At 42.0% G+C, this 13,053-nt stretch overlaps 1 protein-coding gene across 4 annotated transcripts in view; it reads right to left on the bottom strand.

Moving 5' to 3' along the window:
* Positions 1–7,252, bottom strand: part of LOC311249762 (matrix metalloproteinase-16-like) — a 73,418-nt gene extending 66,166 nt beyond the window's left edge. For all 4 annotated transcript variants that reach the window (XM_084341065.1, XM_084341067.1, XM_084341066.1 and 1 more), the window contains exon 1: positions 6,751–7,252. In XM_084341065.1, coding sequence (XP_084197191.1) covers positions 6,751–6,867 — 117 coding nt within the window. In that variant the 5' untranslated portion in view covers positions 6,868–7,252. The remainder of the gene's footprint in view (positions 1–6,750) is intronic.
* Positions 7,253–13,053: the final 5,801 nt, after the last annotated feature.

Here is a 13,053-nt window from a genome sequence, read left to right as displayed (position 1 = left end):
GTGTGTGTGTGTGTGTGTGTGTGTGTGTGTGTGTGTGTGTGTGTGTGTGTGTGTGTGTGCTATTGCAATCCATATGATTGCTCAGTGAGAAATGAGGGCAGAGCACACAAGTATAAATACACTCATGAATAGGCCTGCAAGCACTCAGACAGAAGGTAAGCTCATACATACAAAATGTACTGTATGTAGGAGGAAAATTTGGCTGCATGGAAACATCAGCAACAATGTACATCTACTTTATAGAAATTAAAAGTTCTAGTTGTTAAATTTGTTCAAATTGTGACTATTTCAAACAATTGTGTAGTTAAGTAGTTAATATAAGTGCTGATAACCACCATGGCACAGGAAAGTGAAGGAACATTTAAGCCTCACTAAGAGAAAATTTCAAGTCAAAACATACCAAAGTACCATGGACATTGGTGTGACTGCCAAGTGATTTCTGGGAAACGCAGCACAAAAACACCATGCCAGTGAACGCTTATCACCAAAAATAGCAAATAAGATCTTTCAGACTGTTTTGAATTGCATTCAGTTATATTTAAGCCTCAGTTCAGTCCAGCAGAGTAAATATTTCAGTCTTTGTCTTTGTCATCAGCAGGACTGTGGCTACCTACCGAGAGCAGCCACTGTCCCATGTAAGTGTGACTGGCAACAAACACTGAGAAGACGGAACCAAAGAAGCTACAACTGCTTACACTCAGACACACATTCACATTCACACCAGTTGCTTCCCATTACTCAGATGCCACTCAGAGGCTGAGCATGCCAACTGGTAACATGAGCTGTGACAGGAATGAATCTCTCCACATAGTGACAACAGAACTAAGTAGTTTGCATTGCACAGGAGTGAGCTCTGCATTAGCATAGTGCTGAAAACAGCTACAGTGGTTACAGTGGTATGTGACTCATAGTTTTGCAGCAGGGCTGGGTGATGCAGTACATCATCATATGGGAGATAATGTACTCTATAAAACAACAAACTGATGTTTAATTCAATGAACTTTGCTCCTGCTGTGCATTACATCACATACTTGTAATTTACTTTTAACTATAATTGGTTTGGAGTCATTAGAAATGTACAATATGTAAGATTTTTTGTTAAAAACATTTAGAAATTAATGAAAATTATCAACAGAATGTGGAAAAAATAGCAATTTTGACTTGTGTTGCACAGATATCTACTGACGTTAGCATGCTAACCAGCTAGCAGCAGCTGCAGTTAGCAGTTACTCTGGTGATATGCTGCCCCCTTTTCATTAGAATATGAATTAAATAGCTTGCCAAATCTCACTCACTCTAATGTCTGTACATTAGATCTAAAGCTTGAACCAAGAGGTGATGAGCGTAGCTTATCATGAAGACTGGGAAACGATGGAAAACAGATAGCCTGGCTCTGTCAAAGGGTAATAATGTGCCTTCCAGCACATCTAAAGCTGAATTTCTTCTTTATGCTAAGCTAAGCTAATGGGGCACCAGCTGTATCTCTCTTCTCATCCAGCTCTCTCCAACAAAGCAAGACACAATATAATTGATTTTAATAATATCACAATTGAAAAAGAAAAAACTCAGTCAACAAATTAATCATTTTGAGGGAAATACCATTATTGCAACCAGACAAATTACAATTAAATCTGTAACAGCAAGTGCGGGGTACAGCTTTTTAATCCATAACAGTAAAAAAAGCAGCAAAGAACTGTTACACCCAAAGACACATTTCTATTCCTACATTGATCGATTTTGGCATCTTTCATACCTTGTAACCAAAAGTCTATCTGTATTCGTTTCATAGTTGTGGCTAAAAGTCAATGACTGACTAATGTTTGAGTTTCCACTTCTGGATCATGACCAAAATCTAATCAATTGTTTCATGACACAAGGTCTGTCCACCACATTTCATGGAAAACTGATCATTGATTATTCAGATACCTCACAGACTGACTGACTGACTGACTGACAGACAAACAGAGGGAACAGATCAAATCCTTGGTGGAGTTAATAATTACAGTAGACTGTCAGCGGAGTCTGCCTGAACCAGCTTTCATTAATTCATTCATCCATCTGAGACAGGATGTGTTAACAGATGGGAGTACACTGGAGCAACTTTGCGCTCGCTTTGTTGTACAGCAGATTACCTTTGACTACGCAACTTTGCTTAGTCTCTGGTGAGCACAGTGGCATGATTCAAACACTTAATGTGACTCAGAGCAGAGCGCTGCACCTGATGCCTCTATGTGAAACGCCGAGTGTAACCAAGGCAGTGTGATGCTCATGAGGCTCTGGCGCTTCCTCGTTGTTGTTGTTGTTGTGTTCCTAGAGAAAGCTACTGTGGTGAGAAAAATCAGCCATGAGTCAAAATATCACAAATCCCAGCAGAAGGAGAAGATGGTAGGCTACAGAGCACGGAAACAGCTGTGAGTGATACAACGAGGATTTTATGTAACCAGGCAATTTTTGGACACAGATGGAAACAAAAGCTTTTCAGATCAATATATTCCTGTTTCACTGCAATGTTTGTAAATTCTTAAAATGTACATATCGGTCGCTCTGTGCCTGCATTCAAAGCTCAAACCATAGATTTCAGGGTAGCATCAATCCAATGCAAACCCAGCACAGGGTTAAGAGTTAAGAGTAGTGCACTTGGCCTTTAAATATGATGTTGTATCTTGAAGCGAAAGCCTCAAAGCACCAGTTCAAAACAACCACTTTAGACAAAATGGGACGATGGACACAGTTCAGGCTGGCAGTGAGCGGAGAAAAGTCTTATGCAATATTAAAAAGGTCCAGTGTGTGGGACTGAGGGTCAGAAATGGAATATAATAGTCATAATTATGTCTTCATTGGGGCATAATCAACTGAAACTGAGAACTGTTGTTTTCTTAATCACTGCTCAAATCACTGGTTCCAGAGAGTCTTTCTCTTTTTTATTTTTGGATTTGTTAGCGGCCACCATAGGGGAGGATGAGACAAGGGGTGTTCAACTGCTCCCTTAATCCTACACACCGTACCTTTTAGAGGTCAATGCCGGTGCCGATAGGACCTTTTAAGAACTATTGTTATTGGCTGAACTTTGCTCCGATAGTTGCCAATGGCTGCGCAGCATCCACCGACTGCGGAGGAGTATGTCACCATTTTGCATGGAGGATATGCAAATCAAATTAATCGGCTATCTGCTCTTTACTTTTTCCTTCTCCAACCATCGTTATCATATCGGCCTTTTAAACATCTAGTACCTTTAAAGGATAAGTTCACCCAAAAATGAAAGTCCAGTCATTATCTACTCACCCTCATGGTGATGGAAAGTCTGGTGAAGTTTTGTGACCACAAAACATTTCTGGAGCTTCACAGCAAAACGGCTTTAAAAGGGTGTAAATAACATTGTCAAACACGTAGAGGAAAAAGAGATTACCACTGAATTACTCGGCTACCTACCACATACAGTATTTGGCCTTGGAGAGAAAATGGTCCAAACGACTTGACCGGCTGTCGCACTAGTCGTTATTTTCCCATATAAAATCAATATGGATTGAAACAGAAAATAACACTCACAAGGAGATAAATGAAATTAAGTCGTGACTGTGCCATTGTTAATGACACTGTCTAATTCGCAGAGAAAATTACTTCTTCAGGGAAGACAATCGGATAAACAAAAGCTGAGGAGCTTTTCAGAAATATTTCAGCAGTAAGCACCGGCTGGCTGATCTATAGTGTTAGACTGAAGAGAGGTGTTACAAGTTCATATTAATTACTTGTTTTATCACCCGGCGACAGGCTGTACTCAGTAAAATGTCATCCAGAGCAAAGAAAATTGTAAGAAAGGAGAAAATTGGCAATACAGTAAACTCAGCCATGCAGTCAAATCCAGGAAGTCGGCGCTACAGCTGCCAACATAAAGGGTAAAGTTTTCTGAAAGACCGCAAGTCTGACCCGCAATTACAGGGCAGGTTTGGGTGACCTCCCACCTCAGACCACACTTGTCATTTAGCGGGAACACTCTTCTCTCTCTCTTCATTATTACCCTCTGTAACCTGTGGCACACACACACACACACACACACACACACACACACACACACACACACACACAGTCATAACAAGTCCAGTATGTGGCTCCAGTGAAACCAGTTCATTGCAGTCCACACAAACTGTTTATACCATCGCAGACACACATGAGACATCAGTCACCCTTCTGGCTGCAGACCGCTGCCTGGCTGCAACATAACACTGCTGGGCTGAACACTGTTTATACAGCACTTACAGTACGACACATTTCAGGACATCGCTTTGTCCTGCTTCAACTGTCTCCCAAGGTCAACTAAAGTTTTGTTTTAAAGCCAGCTGAATTTGTATCAGTCTTCATTTCCACATTTACAGCAGAAAGCTGCCAGTACAATGTCACTCAGATACGTTTGGCAGCGCGATGCTCAAACCTGTAAAGGTTGCTCGACAGGAGATTAAACACCAACTATTCTGACAATCGTTTCAGCAAAAGCACATTTGCTGGTTGCACCTTCTTAAGGATTTGCTTCCTATCTTTGTCATTTATGGACAGCAAATGAAGAGTTTCAGGTTTTGGACTGTTTTATGTACAAAAGAAGCGATTTGAAAACGTCGCTCTGGGAGATTGTGAAGAGTGCTTTTCAGAATTTTTGACATTTTAAGGACTAAAAGATTCCTCCATTAATTATGGAAATAATCAGATAACGAAAATCATCAAGTTTGCTAAAAGGCACCTCAACTGTTGAGGATATAACAGAGATAAAATGTGTCGCACTCTCTCCTGCTGCATACGGAGTCCTCTCACCTCTAGGATACCCGAGACAATGATGATGGTTAAATCAGGGGCCATAAACCAAGACATGTGGAGGCTTTGAAACCCTCTAACACACGCTATCATGTCAGGGAGCTAAAAACACTGTGATCACAGATGTGCAACTACTGAAACAACATTTATTCAGCGGATAAGTCACCGACTGAAGTGAGAGCACGGCGGTGTCTACACATGACAGAGGCATAGCGGGAGGCTGCCATCAACATACAGTCAGAACATCTTATTTTATGGCGTCTCTACTCGTATACATGCCGAGATGTATGGAGTCTTAGATTTTTTTTTTTGAAAAGTATAAGGCGTTTGGCGTTTTCTACGTTTTTTACCCACAGGGCTGAGCACACATCTCACACATTCAAAAAGCCAGTGGGTTTACAAGTTCATATCTTTGCTCGGGAGTCACTTGGCTGCCAAAGACTGACTTACAGCAGCGCTCAGATTTCTTTGACTACAGTGCATTCACATGTAAGCACCACAAAGAAACGCTTTGAGAAGAAATTGGATGCAAGGGATTGTGTAGGATAATAACAAGTGAGGGCAGAGGATGTGGGAGAGGGGAATGTGAACTATGACTGTGATTATACGCCGGCCGTTATCAATAATCGCCTTTATTTACATTTTTAATAATGTCGAGGCTAGATCTCGTTGAAATGCTCGGGTTGGTTGACGTCTGTTTGGCCCAGTTAGGAGACAATAATCAAGGCAGTGCACGAAACAAACCTTTTTACATCTCTCTAACTTTCTTCCTCTTTCCGTCATGTATGCCTGCACATTCTCACTGAATAACCTGTAGCATCTGGACTGAATCTGCTCCCTGCCTCTCCAAAGGGAACGGTGTGGCATGCCAAGCTTGCAAATCATGTGGATATGTGGATGTAGGACTTAAATGACTGTCAGTAGACATGCCAGGATGTTCCTGTGTGGTGTCTGTGTGTTGTGTGTGCAGCCAAGTGTGAGAGACAGGAGAGGAAGGTTGGCAGTGTCACACTTTATGATAGCCCTATCAACTGTGGCTTAACAGCAGATCTTTGCTGTCGAAATAATAAGAGGACGTAAAGTGGACGGATGTGCCCTTGATAAAAACCCAAATTGGGGTCCGCTCGTGTTCTTGACAGGAAGAAAAAGTCAAAGAGAATAAACATTGATTCCTTTTAAAAGGCTGATTGAGTGTTAAAGTTTATTGGCGCAACACTTGTAGCCCGAAGGCTTTTAACAATCCATTAAGTCGAGATATCAGATGGGAATAAAAAGCTCCCTTTGAAAAGAAAAACCCTTTTTCCCTTTAGTTAAAATCTCATCTCGCTGCCCACATTGTTGCCTGTGAACCCATCAGATCTCTTTCTGGAGAATTTAGCCTCAGAGCATGTGCTGCTTTTCATATAAAAGGCACAAAGTGATATTATCTGAGGGCTCTGTAGCGGAGGCTCTCATGTTCAGTCTTAAAAACTCTCTGAGACACAGAGGACCTGGCCACTGACAGATGATTTCTGTTGACTTTGTATTGAATTACATGGGCATGTAAGGGGGAGATAACAGCATTACAGTTGACTAAAATTAAACCGGTCTCGCTGCTGTCTACTGGGGACATTTTCTATCAAATTATGGTGAAAATAAGCAACTCCTTGTTTTTCTCAGCTTAAATGCTGGTCCATTTTCAGAACACACACACACACACACACACACACACACACACACACAAGAGGAGAGGTGGGGAGAGAAATGAGATTCCTCCAGAGAGAGAATTCAAAAAAGTGGAGGAAAAAGAGGATGGAGGTACGACCCAGCTGGGCATCTCCCCCCACAAAGACCCTGTTGTTGGTGAAACATGGGCTGAGATACATTATTCCCCTGAAAGAAGACAATATTAGCAGGACGGAGGGAGCAACGTCTGCTGCCATGTCAACAGATAACGGTCCCGGCTCTTACCTCCACGCTGAACGGCTGCTCCTCTCCGTTCACGGCGCATAAAATCCACAGCAACAACTGCAAACATAACGTCCCCATACAGCAGCTATGAAGACATCTCCTACTGCGGAGAACCATAGTTGAACCCCGCTGTGGTCGCTTATCGTCTCAGTTTTATTTACAGTCGGCACAAACACAACGGACAACCGGGATAAATCCTACACGTTTAGCAGCGACATAGCTGGCTGTCTCGGTGTGTCTCTCTAGCGGAGCCGAAAGCAGAGGAGAGGCGAGGAGAGGAGAGAGGAGAGGGGGGAGAAGGAGCGGATTCGTCGACCGCTCGCCCCGCCGCTCTCAGGAGGAAGGTTGTCCCCGGGGAAAGAGTCGCCCGTTAGCGCCTGTCAGCAGCCTCCCGGTCCCGCAGTCCCCGGGTGAGTCCTCCGCTACACCGGCCGTTGTTCCAAGCGGACGCGTCCGGCTCGTTTTCTGCACCGCGCGGCATAGCTGCCCGTTTTCAACCGTTGTTTCCCACCGAGTGCGCATGTGCGAGCTGGCACGAGCGCCCCCCCCAATCCCGCGCGCGATACAGATCCTGCTATAAAAACAGTCCTCAGCCCCTCACAGTGATGGTAGAGATGTTTTTATGAGCTTCAGTACATTGTAGTCTACTTAGTCTCGTAAATAAACACCAAAATATAAAATATTTTATTTTTTTCCCACCATGACATTGTAGACTTTTCTGTTGTAAACCAGGACCAGCTCAGTTTACCAGAAATCAAAGAGATTATTATTATTATTATTATTCCCATCAAACACATTGAGCTACAGGTAAAGGGTTTCAGGAAACTACTAAATATGGCGTATTTGGGGTATATTATCAATTAAAAATTAGGATAATGGCTGAAGCATCAGTTTAATACAGGTTGAATTACCCTTTTAATGACATAAATGGCTCAATAAGTTGCATAAAAACACTAAAGATCAAACTAGCTATATGAGAATGAAGAATAATGGTGCCTTATGTTCTACCTCATGAGTTTTTTATGTACATGCATGAATTATTATTGTTCTTCTTTCTATCCTCCAACGCACAGCTGCATGTTGTGTCACTGTTTTCCTGCCTGTGTGGGTTTTTATTTACTGTGTTTTCTTTCAGAAGTCCGTCAGCGCCACTAGAGGGCAATGAAAGGCTCGGAGCTGTCAGCCCTCAGTGTGCTGTGAGTGAGTCCTCAATGGTACCCTGAAGTCTCATCCGTGTCTCAGCACCGTTTCCAGTAGATGACGATGATGCCATCGGCGGTCACTGCTCTTACTGTAGAGTGAATGATGTATTCAAGGTGCCAAGGTCTTGCATTTACAGGCAAACCTTTCATCAATGTCTAATCATCTTTACATGTATTGAGCATAATCTTTCAATTTTATGTCTCACACACTGATATTAAACTGTGTTATGTAAGTTATGTTGCCTGGTAAAGAATGATGCATGATACATTGACTTTTGCCTCTCTGATAATACACAAAAATCCTGAATCTAATGCAAAAGCCTCCCTGTAAATCTCAGATAATAGAGAAGGGTGAGATCTTAAGAGCCACATCAATGATTTGTGTGTGAATGTGTGCGCATGCCAAAGGAGAGTTAGGTGAGCCGCACCATTAGCCCATTGATGAGGTTTCAATTTGCACACACCTCACCACTTTCCTCTAAGGGATTCTCACCGATCGCACTGCATGGAAAACTCCATTTAAAGTTTTGAAAAGCATCTTAGACACCACGGTCAGGAACACAACTGTTTATCGCAGTGATCGCTTTGACCTCTGAGTCACCTGTGAGTCTCTCGTTTCTCGCTGTGGGACACACTGTCACACTGTAATGTTGAAAGCACACATGATTACGCTCACAGTAAATCATGGCAGGGCTATTAATAAAATAAAGATTCACTAGAGTAAGTGAGAGACACTGTCTGATGCTCTGGGGTTGACGTGTGACACGGTTCATCGAGGGTTGAAAAGGTTATGGACTGTGTGGTGCTCTGAGGTCTTCTGACAGCCATTAGTTCGCACTGTGTGTAACAATGTGGATCGGAATTGTTGATTTACCTTCAGCACAGTTGTGACCCTGTTTACAATTGTAGTGGTTTATGAAAGAGACAGAGATGGTTGATTTACCTCTTAAGTGATGAGAATATAGGCACTAAAATCCCTCTGGGACTTCCACTAGATGATGATGCTAGTTAATGCAACAAGATGGTGTTGAAACCAGTAAAAATGTCTGTTTAGAAGTATAATTAAAGTTGCTGTAGGTGATATACTTCTTATGTTAAAGGGGCACAGAAGCACGTCAGAATTTTAATATTTGCAATATTAATAATACAAACTCAGAAATATTTATTTTTTTCATAACTGAATAAACAAGAGGAAAATAAGGTCCCCAGAACATTGTTTGAAGCTAGAAAGGTGGCAGGGTCCGCCACATGTAAACAAAGTAAAACAGTATGAAACTGTGAATGAATGAAATGAAGATCTTTCTCTTCTAAAATGTCTTTCCCAAAACTACATAGTGCACCTTTAAATAGCTCTATACTCCAACAGTAATCACTGTGTTTGGTCAGTAACACATGTTTCTCCTCCTGCTCATAACAATAAAGGAGATAAGAAATTGTCTGGTATCCCTGCTCACTTTATCCAATCAGGACAGAGAACTCCTTAGAGGCGATCCTGTCTGCTTTGTCTAGCGATAACTGCTGTGTGTTCATGTGGTGATGTAGAGAGGAGGGAGGGGATTGCTAACTGCAAGATGGACAGGAAGTTAGCTATAGCTCCAACAACACATACAGCAGCTTTAACTGTGGCACTCCAGAACTTCTGGTCTTTCCAAAACTAGCGTACTAAAGACATCTGACCCTAAACACAACACACAGTCTTAGATGGAAACCGAAGCTAGCAGCAGTATTAGTACCCACACACGTAACATTAGCATGAAAATCATATCCAGAAGACATCAACTCTACATCTTTGACAACGTCAGACTCTCAATGAAGAGCCACATGAAAGGTTTAATGACGTCTTGTCAACGTCCACTAGTGATGTCCAAGAGTTCAAAATGAGTTTTATAATTAAAATTTATAATTTTTGGACATCTTTTCAACTTCAGTTTTAGGCATTTAAAGAACTTCTTGTGACTCAAAATTAAAGTTTTTAAGATGGCCGAATTTGACTTCTTGCAGCTAAAAGCAAGTGGATTTTAACCCTGAACCTCAGTAGCCTGCATGATGTACTTTACTTGGTGAGCTATTCGTCAGTTTTATAAAATGCCATGTTTTGGTCTTCCAGCCTTTGTCAGGTACGCTAATATTCCAAGCTTGGACCAAAACATGGTATTTAATAAAGCTGATGAATAGCAGGTTGAGGCTTGGGGTTCAAATCCAGCCTGTATTTTTTGCTCTATTGTGTAAGATTTGGCGTGTTTTGGATATGTTTCTGCTCAGTGGGGGTGTAAAACTATTATTATCATACGCTGATTCATATGTTACATAAATGTAAACATCCGTGTGTGGCTTTAACATGGGTGAAGATGATGTACATTGCATTTGGGTGAATATTTGTTGGAGAATAAACTGCCTGAGAACAGCTGAAATGAATCACAGGCAGCTAAGCAGTGACAGAGAAGTTGTGTCCCTTGGATTTAATTAATTTCACTACTAAGCCGGGATAAAGGTTTACAGTAATTTTGCGAGTGTAAAAGTTTGACTTCCTTTCTTTGTCCGCCTCGTGCTCATTTAGAAGTTTGTTGGCTGGTTGAATCACTTTCTCAACCCGACTTCCCTTTTTCCTTTCCTAATTCTCTCGCTCTCACCCGTCTCTCTTCCTCTCCTCCTCTTAATGATTTCCTCTCTCACTCCATAATCCTGAATGCCCTTTCTGAAAGGTTCTGGCCCTTTCCAACTGGTCCTCCCACCAGCGCACAGCCTTGCCAGGATCCTCAAAGCCTCTCTCTCCAAACATGACTCTGTCTCATAACTGCTGCATCTGCTCCCAGTCAGACCTCCTGGATCTCCTGGCAGCATGAATCCAAAGCCTCCCGTCTGTCTCTCTTTTTTTACCCCGAGCAGGGGACTAAAGAAAAGAGGAAGAGAGGAAGAGGAAGAGAGGGCAGTGTCTGGAACGGAGCACTGACTTCTCCCAAAATGATTGTATCAATTAAAACCTAGTACTTTTGTTCAGGGGGTGAATAATTCCTGGGCACTTCTGCCTGACTCCTGATGTGCTTCTTGAGGTTGGGTGGGTTCAGGATCGGATCTCTCTCCAGATGAAGCTCCGGGGTCGGTTTGGAAGCACAGCGAGAAGCCGCCCTGACTGCCGCTCGGACTGATTGCAGCTGTATCGTACCAAACAGCTAAAGCCAACGAAAAGAAAAAAGGCTCCAGTAAGAAATAACTGCTTTATTCCAACAAGAGCCTTTTACACAGTTGGACCTCTTTACATATTTCAAATCCCAAAATCAATTTGTGGTGCTTGTCACCCTCACAGTGCTGCTTTCTCTCACATGGAAATCCTTCCAAACCATAAACTGTTTGTGGTTGTCATCATTACTTTTCATTTATTTCCTACCAGTATTCTGAGGTTAATCTCAAAAGTCGTAGTGAATAAGGAATTTTTACTTAAAGGCGCAATATGTAATAATTATGGTTGAAAACGTTCAAAAATTACCAACAGAACTAAAATTATCAACAGAATGTGAAAAAATAGCAATTTTGACTTTGTGACAACTATGTATGGTGTCGCAGAGATATCTACTGAAGTTAGCATGCTAACCAGCTAGCCCTGGCCCATCCTTTTTCATAACACCACTCATAGCTCACAGTCCTGACCACTAGCTGCACAGCTAACGGAGCTAACTAGCTAACACCAGCTACAGTTAGTAGTAGTTAGTGGTAACACAGGTGTTATGCTGCCCCCTACTGTATTTGTTTGGAGATTGGATATGAGAGATGCCCATTTCTTACATACAGTATTGCACCTTTTAAGCATTTCAAGTGAAAGTTTTCTGCTAATCTTCTGCTTTTATGTGCTTCATTAACTGTCTAATTTTTCTTTTTCTCTGGATTTATAGGAGTTTTCAGGGGAGATTACAAGTCTCCTAATGCACACTTAGTGATTCAGTTCAATAAAAGATGGAAAGTTTGGCTCGTTCTTTTCCAGCTTGCACCAAATACTTACCTTTTTTAAAGAGAAACCCTCTACAGGTTTCATTTTTTACACATGATGTTCAATCAGAAAACGGTCCTGCATGCGCACAATACAAAATAGTAGTTTTTCCATTTCTAATCATGGCTTGGCTGAGCACTCGGAACCAAATGACACAGGAAATCAACACATCTGGGTGTCTGGCTCTGGTTGCAGCCCATCGATGATTTGATTGCGCCTCCTTCTAGGAAGTTTTGACATAAGGCAGAGAGTTGATCTCTATTAAACCCACCCGTGACGCCGTGAGTCCCTGCCATGTGGCTCCATGTGAGCACTGGCTTGTTTAAAGTTTGGACACACAGACGTACAGACCGACAGCAGAAATGGGTCTGCTCGGTATAAAAATAACCTGATTACAGCCCACACGTTGCCAACACTGAGAACAGATTGGATATTTACATAATAAGCTTAGTCGTGCAGTCAGTTTCACACCAGCAAGAAACCAGATTCACTTTGCAGAAGCAATGGGGTCCCTGTTATCTGCACTGACAAATATGTATGGGGCAAACGTGTGCGACGTGCATCAAACACTCAAGAACCACAACTTGAGTTGGTTTATTGAGGACAGAGAAAATATGTATGAATGTGATGAGCTGTTCAGGTGTGAGGGTTGTCAGGTAATTTGGCAGTAGATTAGTTGTGTGGAGCAGACAATGATTTTTCTATTTTTTTTGCTTTAGAGTCCTGGCGGTCTCTTTGCTGATGAAAACAAAAAGAGAGGACAGACAGAAAAAATAAAGAGTTGAGAGAGAGAAGGTGTGGAGGTGTGCTGTGAAAAACAAAGCGTGGAGTAGGCACTGTAAGTAGTTCACCACCGGAGGCTGTGAGGAGTTAGCTTGGTGTGATCTAGTGTTGGTCTTCCTCTTGAACTTCAGTTGTTATCATATGGTGTCATCATATGGTGAAGGTACGGCAGCAAATAAACGAAGCATAGTTGAGGTTTGGAAACGCCAACACTTAGATCAGTCTAAGCAGCGTGAGCCTCCTTAATCTTTCCAGACTAATGTCATTTTTAAATATAAATGAGATTAAATAATCTCAAATCCTTCTCTCTGAGTTTAAAGGGGCTCTGTGGAACTT

This window comes from Pagrus pagrus (genome assembly GCF_965226575.1).
Source record: "Pagrus pagrus genome assembly, chromosome: 20".
Lineage (NCBI taxonomy): Eukaryota > Metazoa > Chordata > Actinopteri > Spariformes > Sparidae > Pagrus > Pagrus pagrus.
This window is presented reverse-complemented; position numbering and strand designations above follow the sequence as displayed.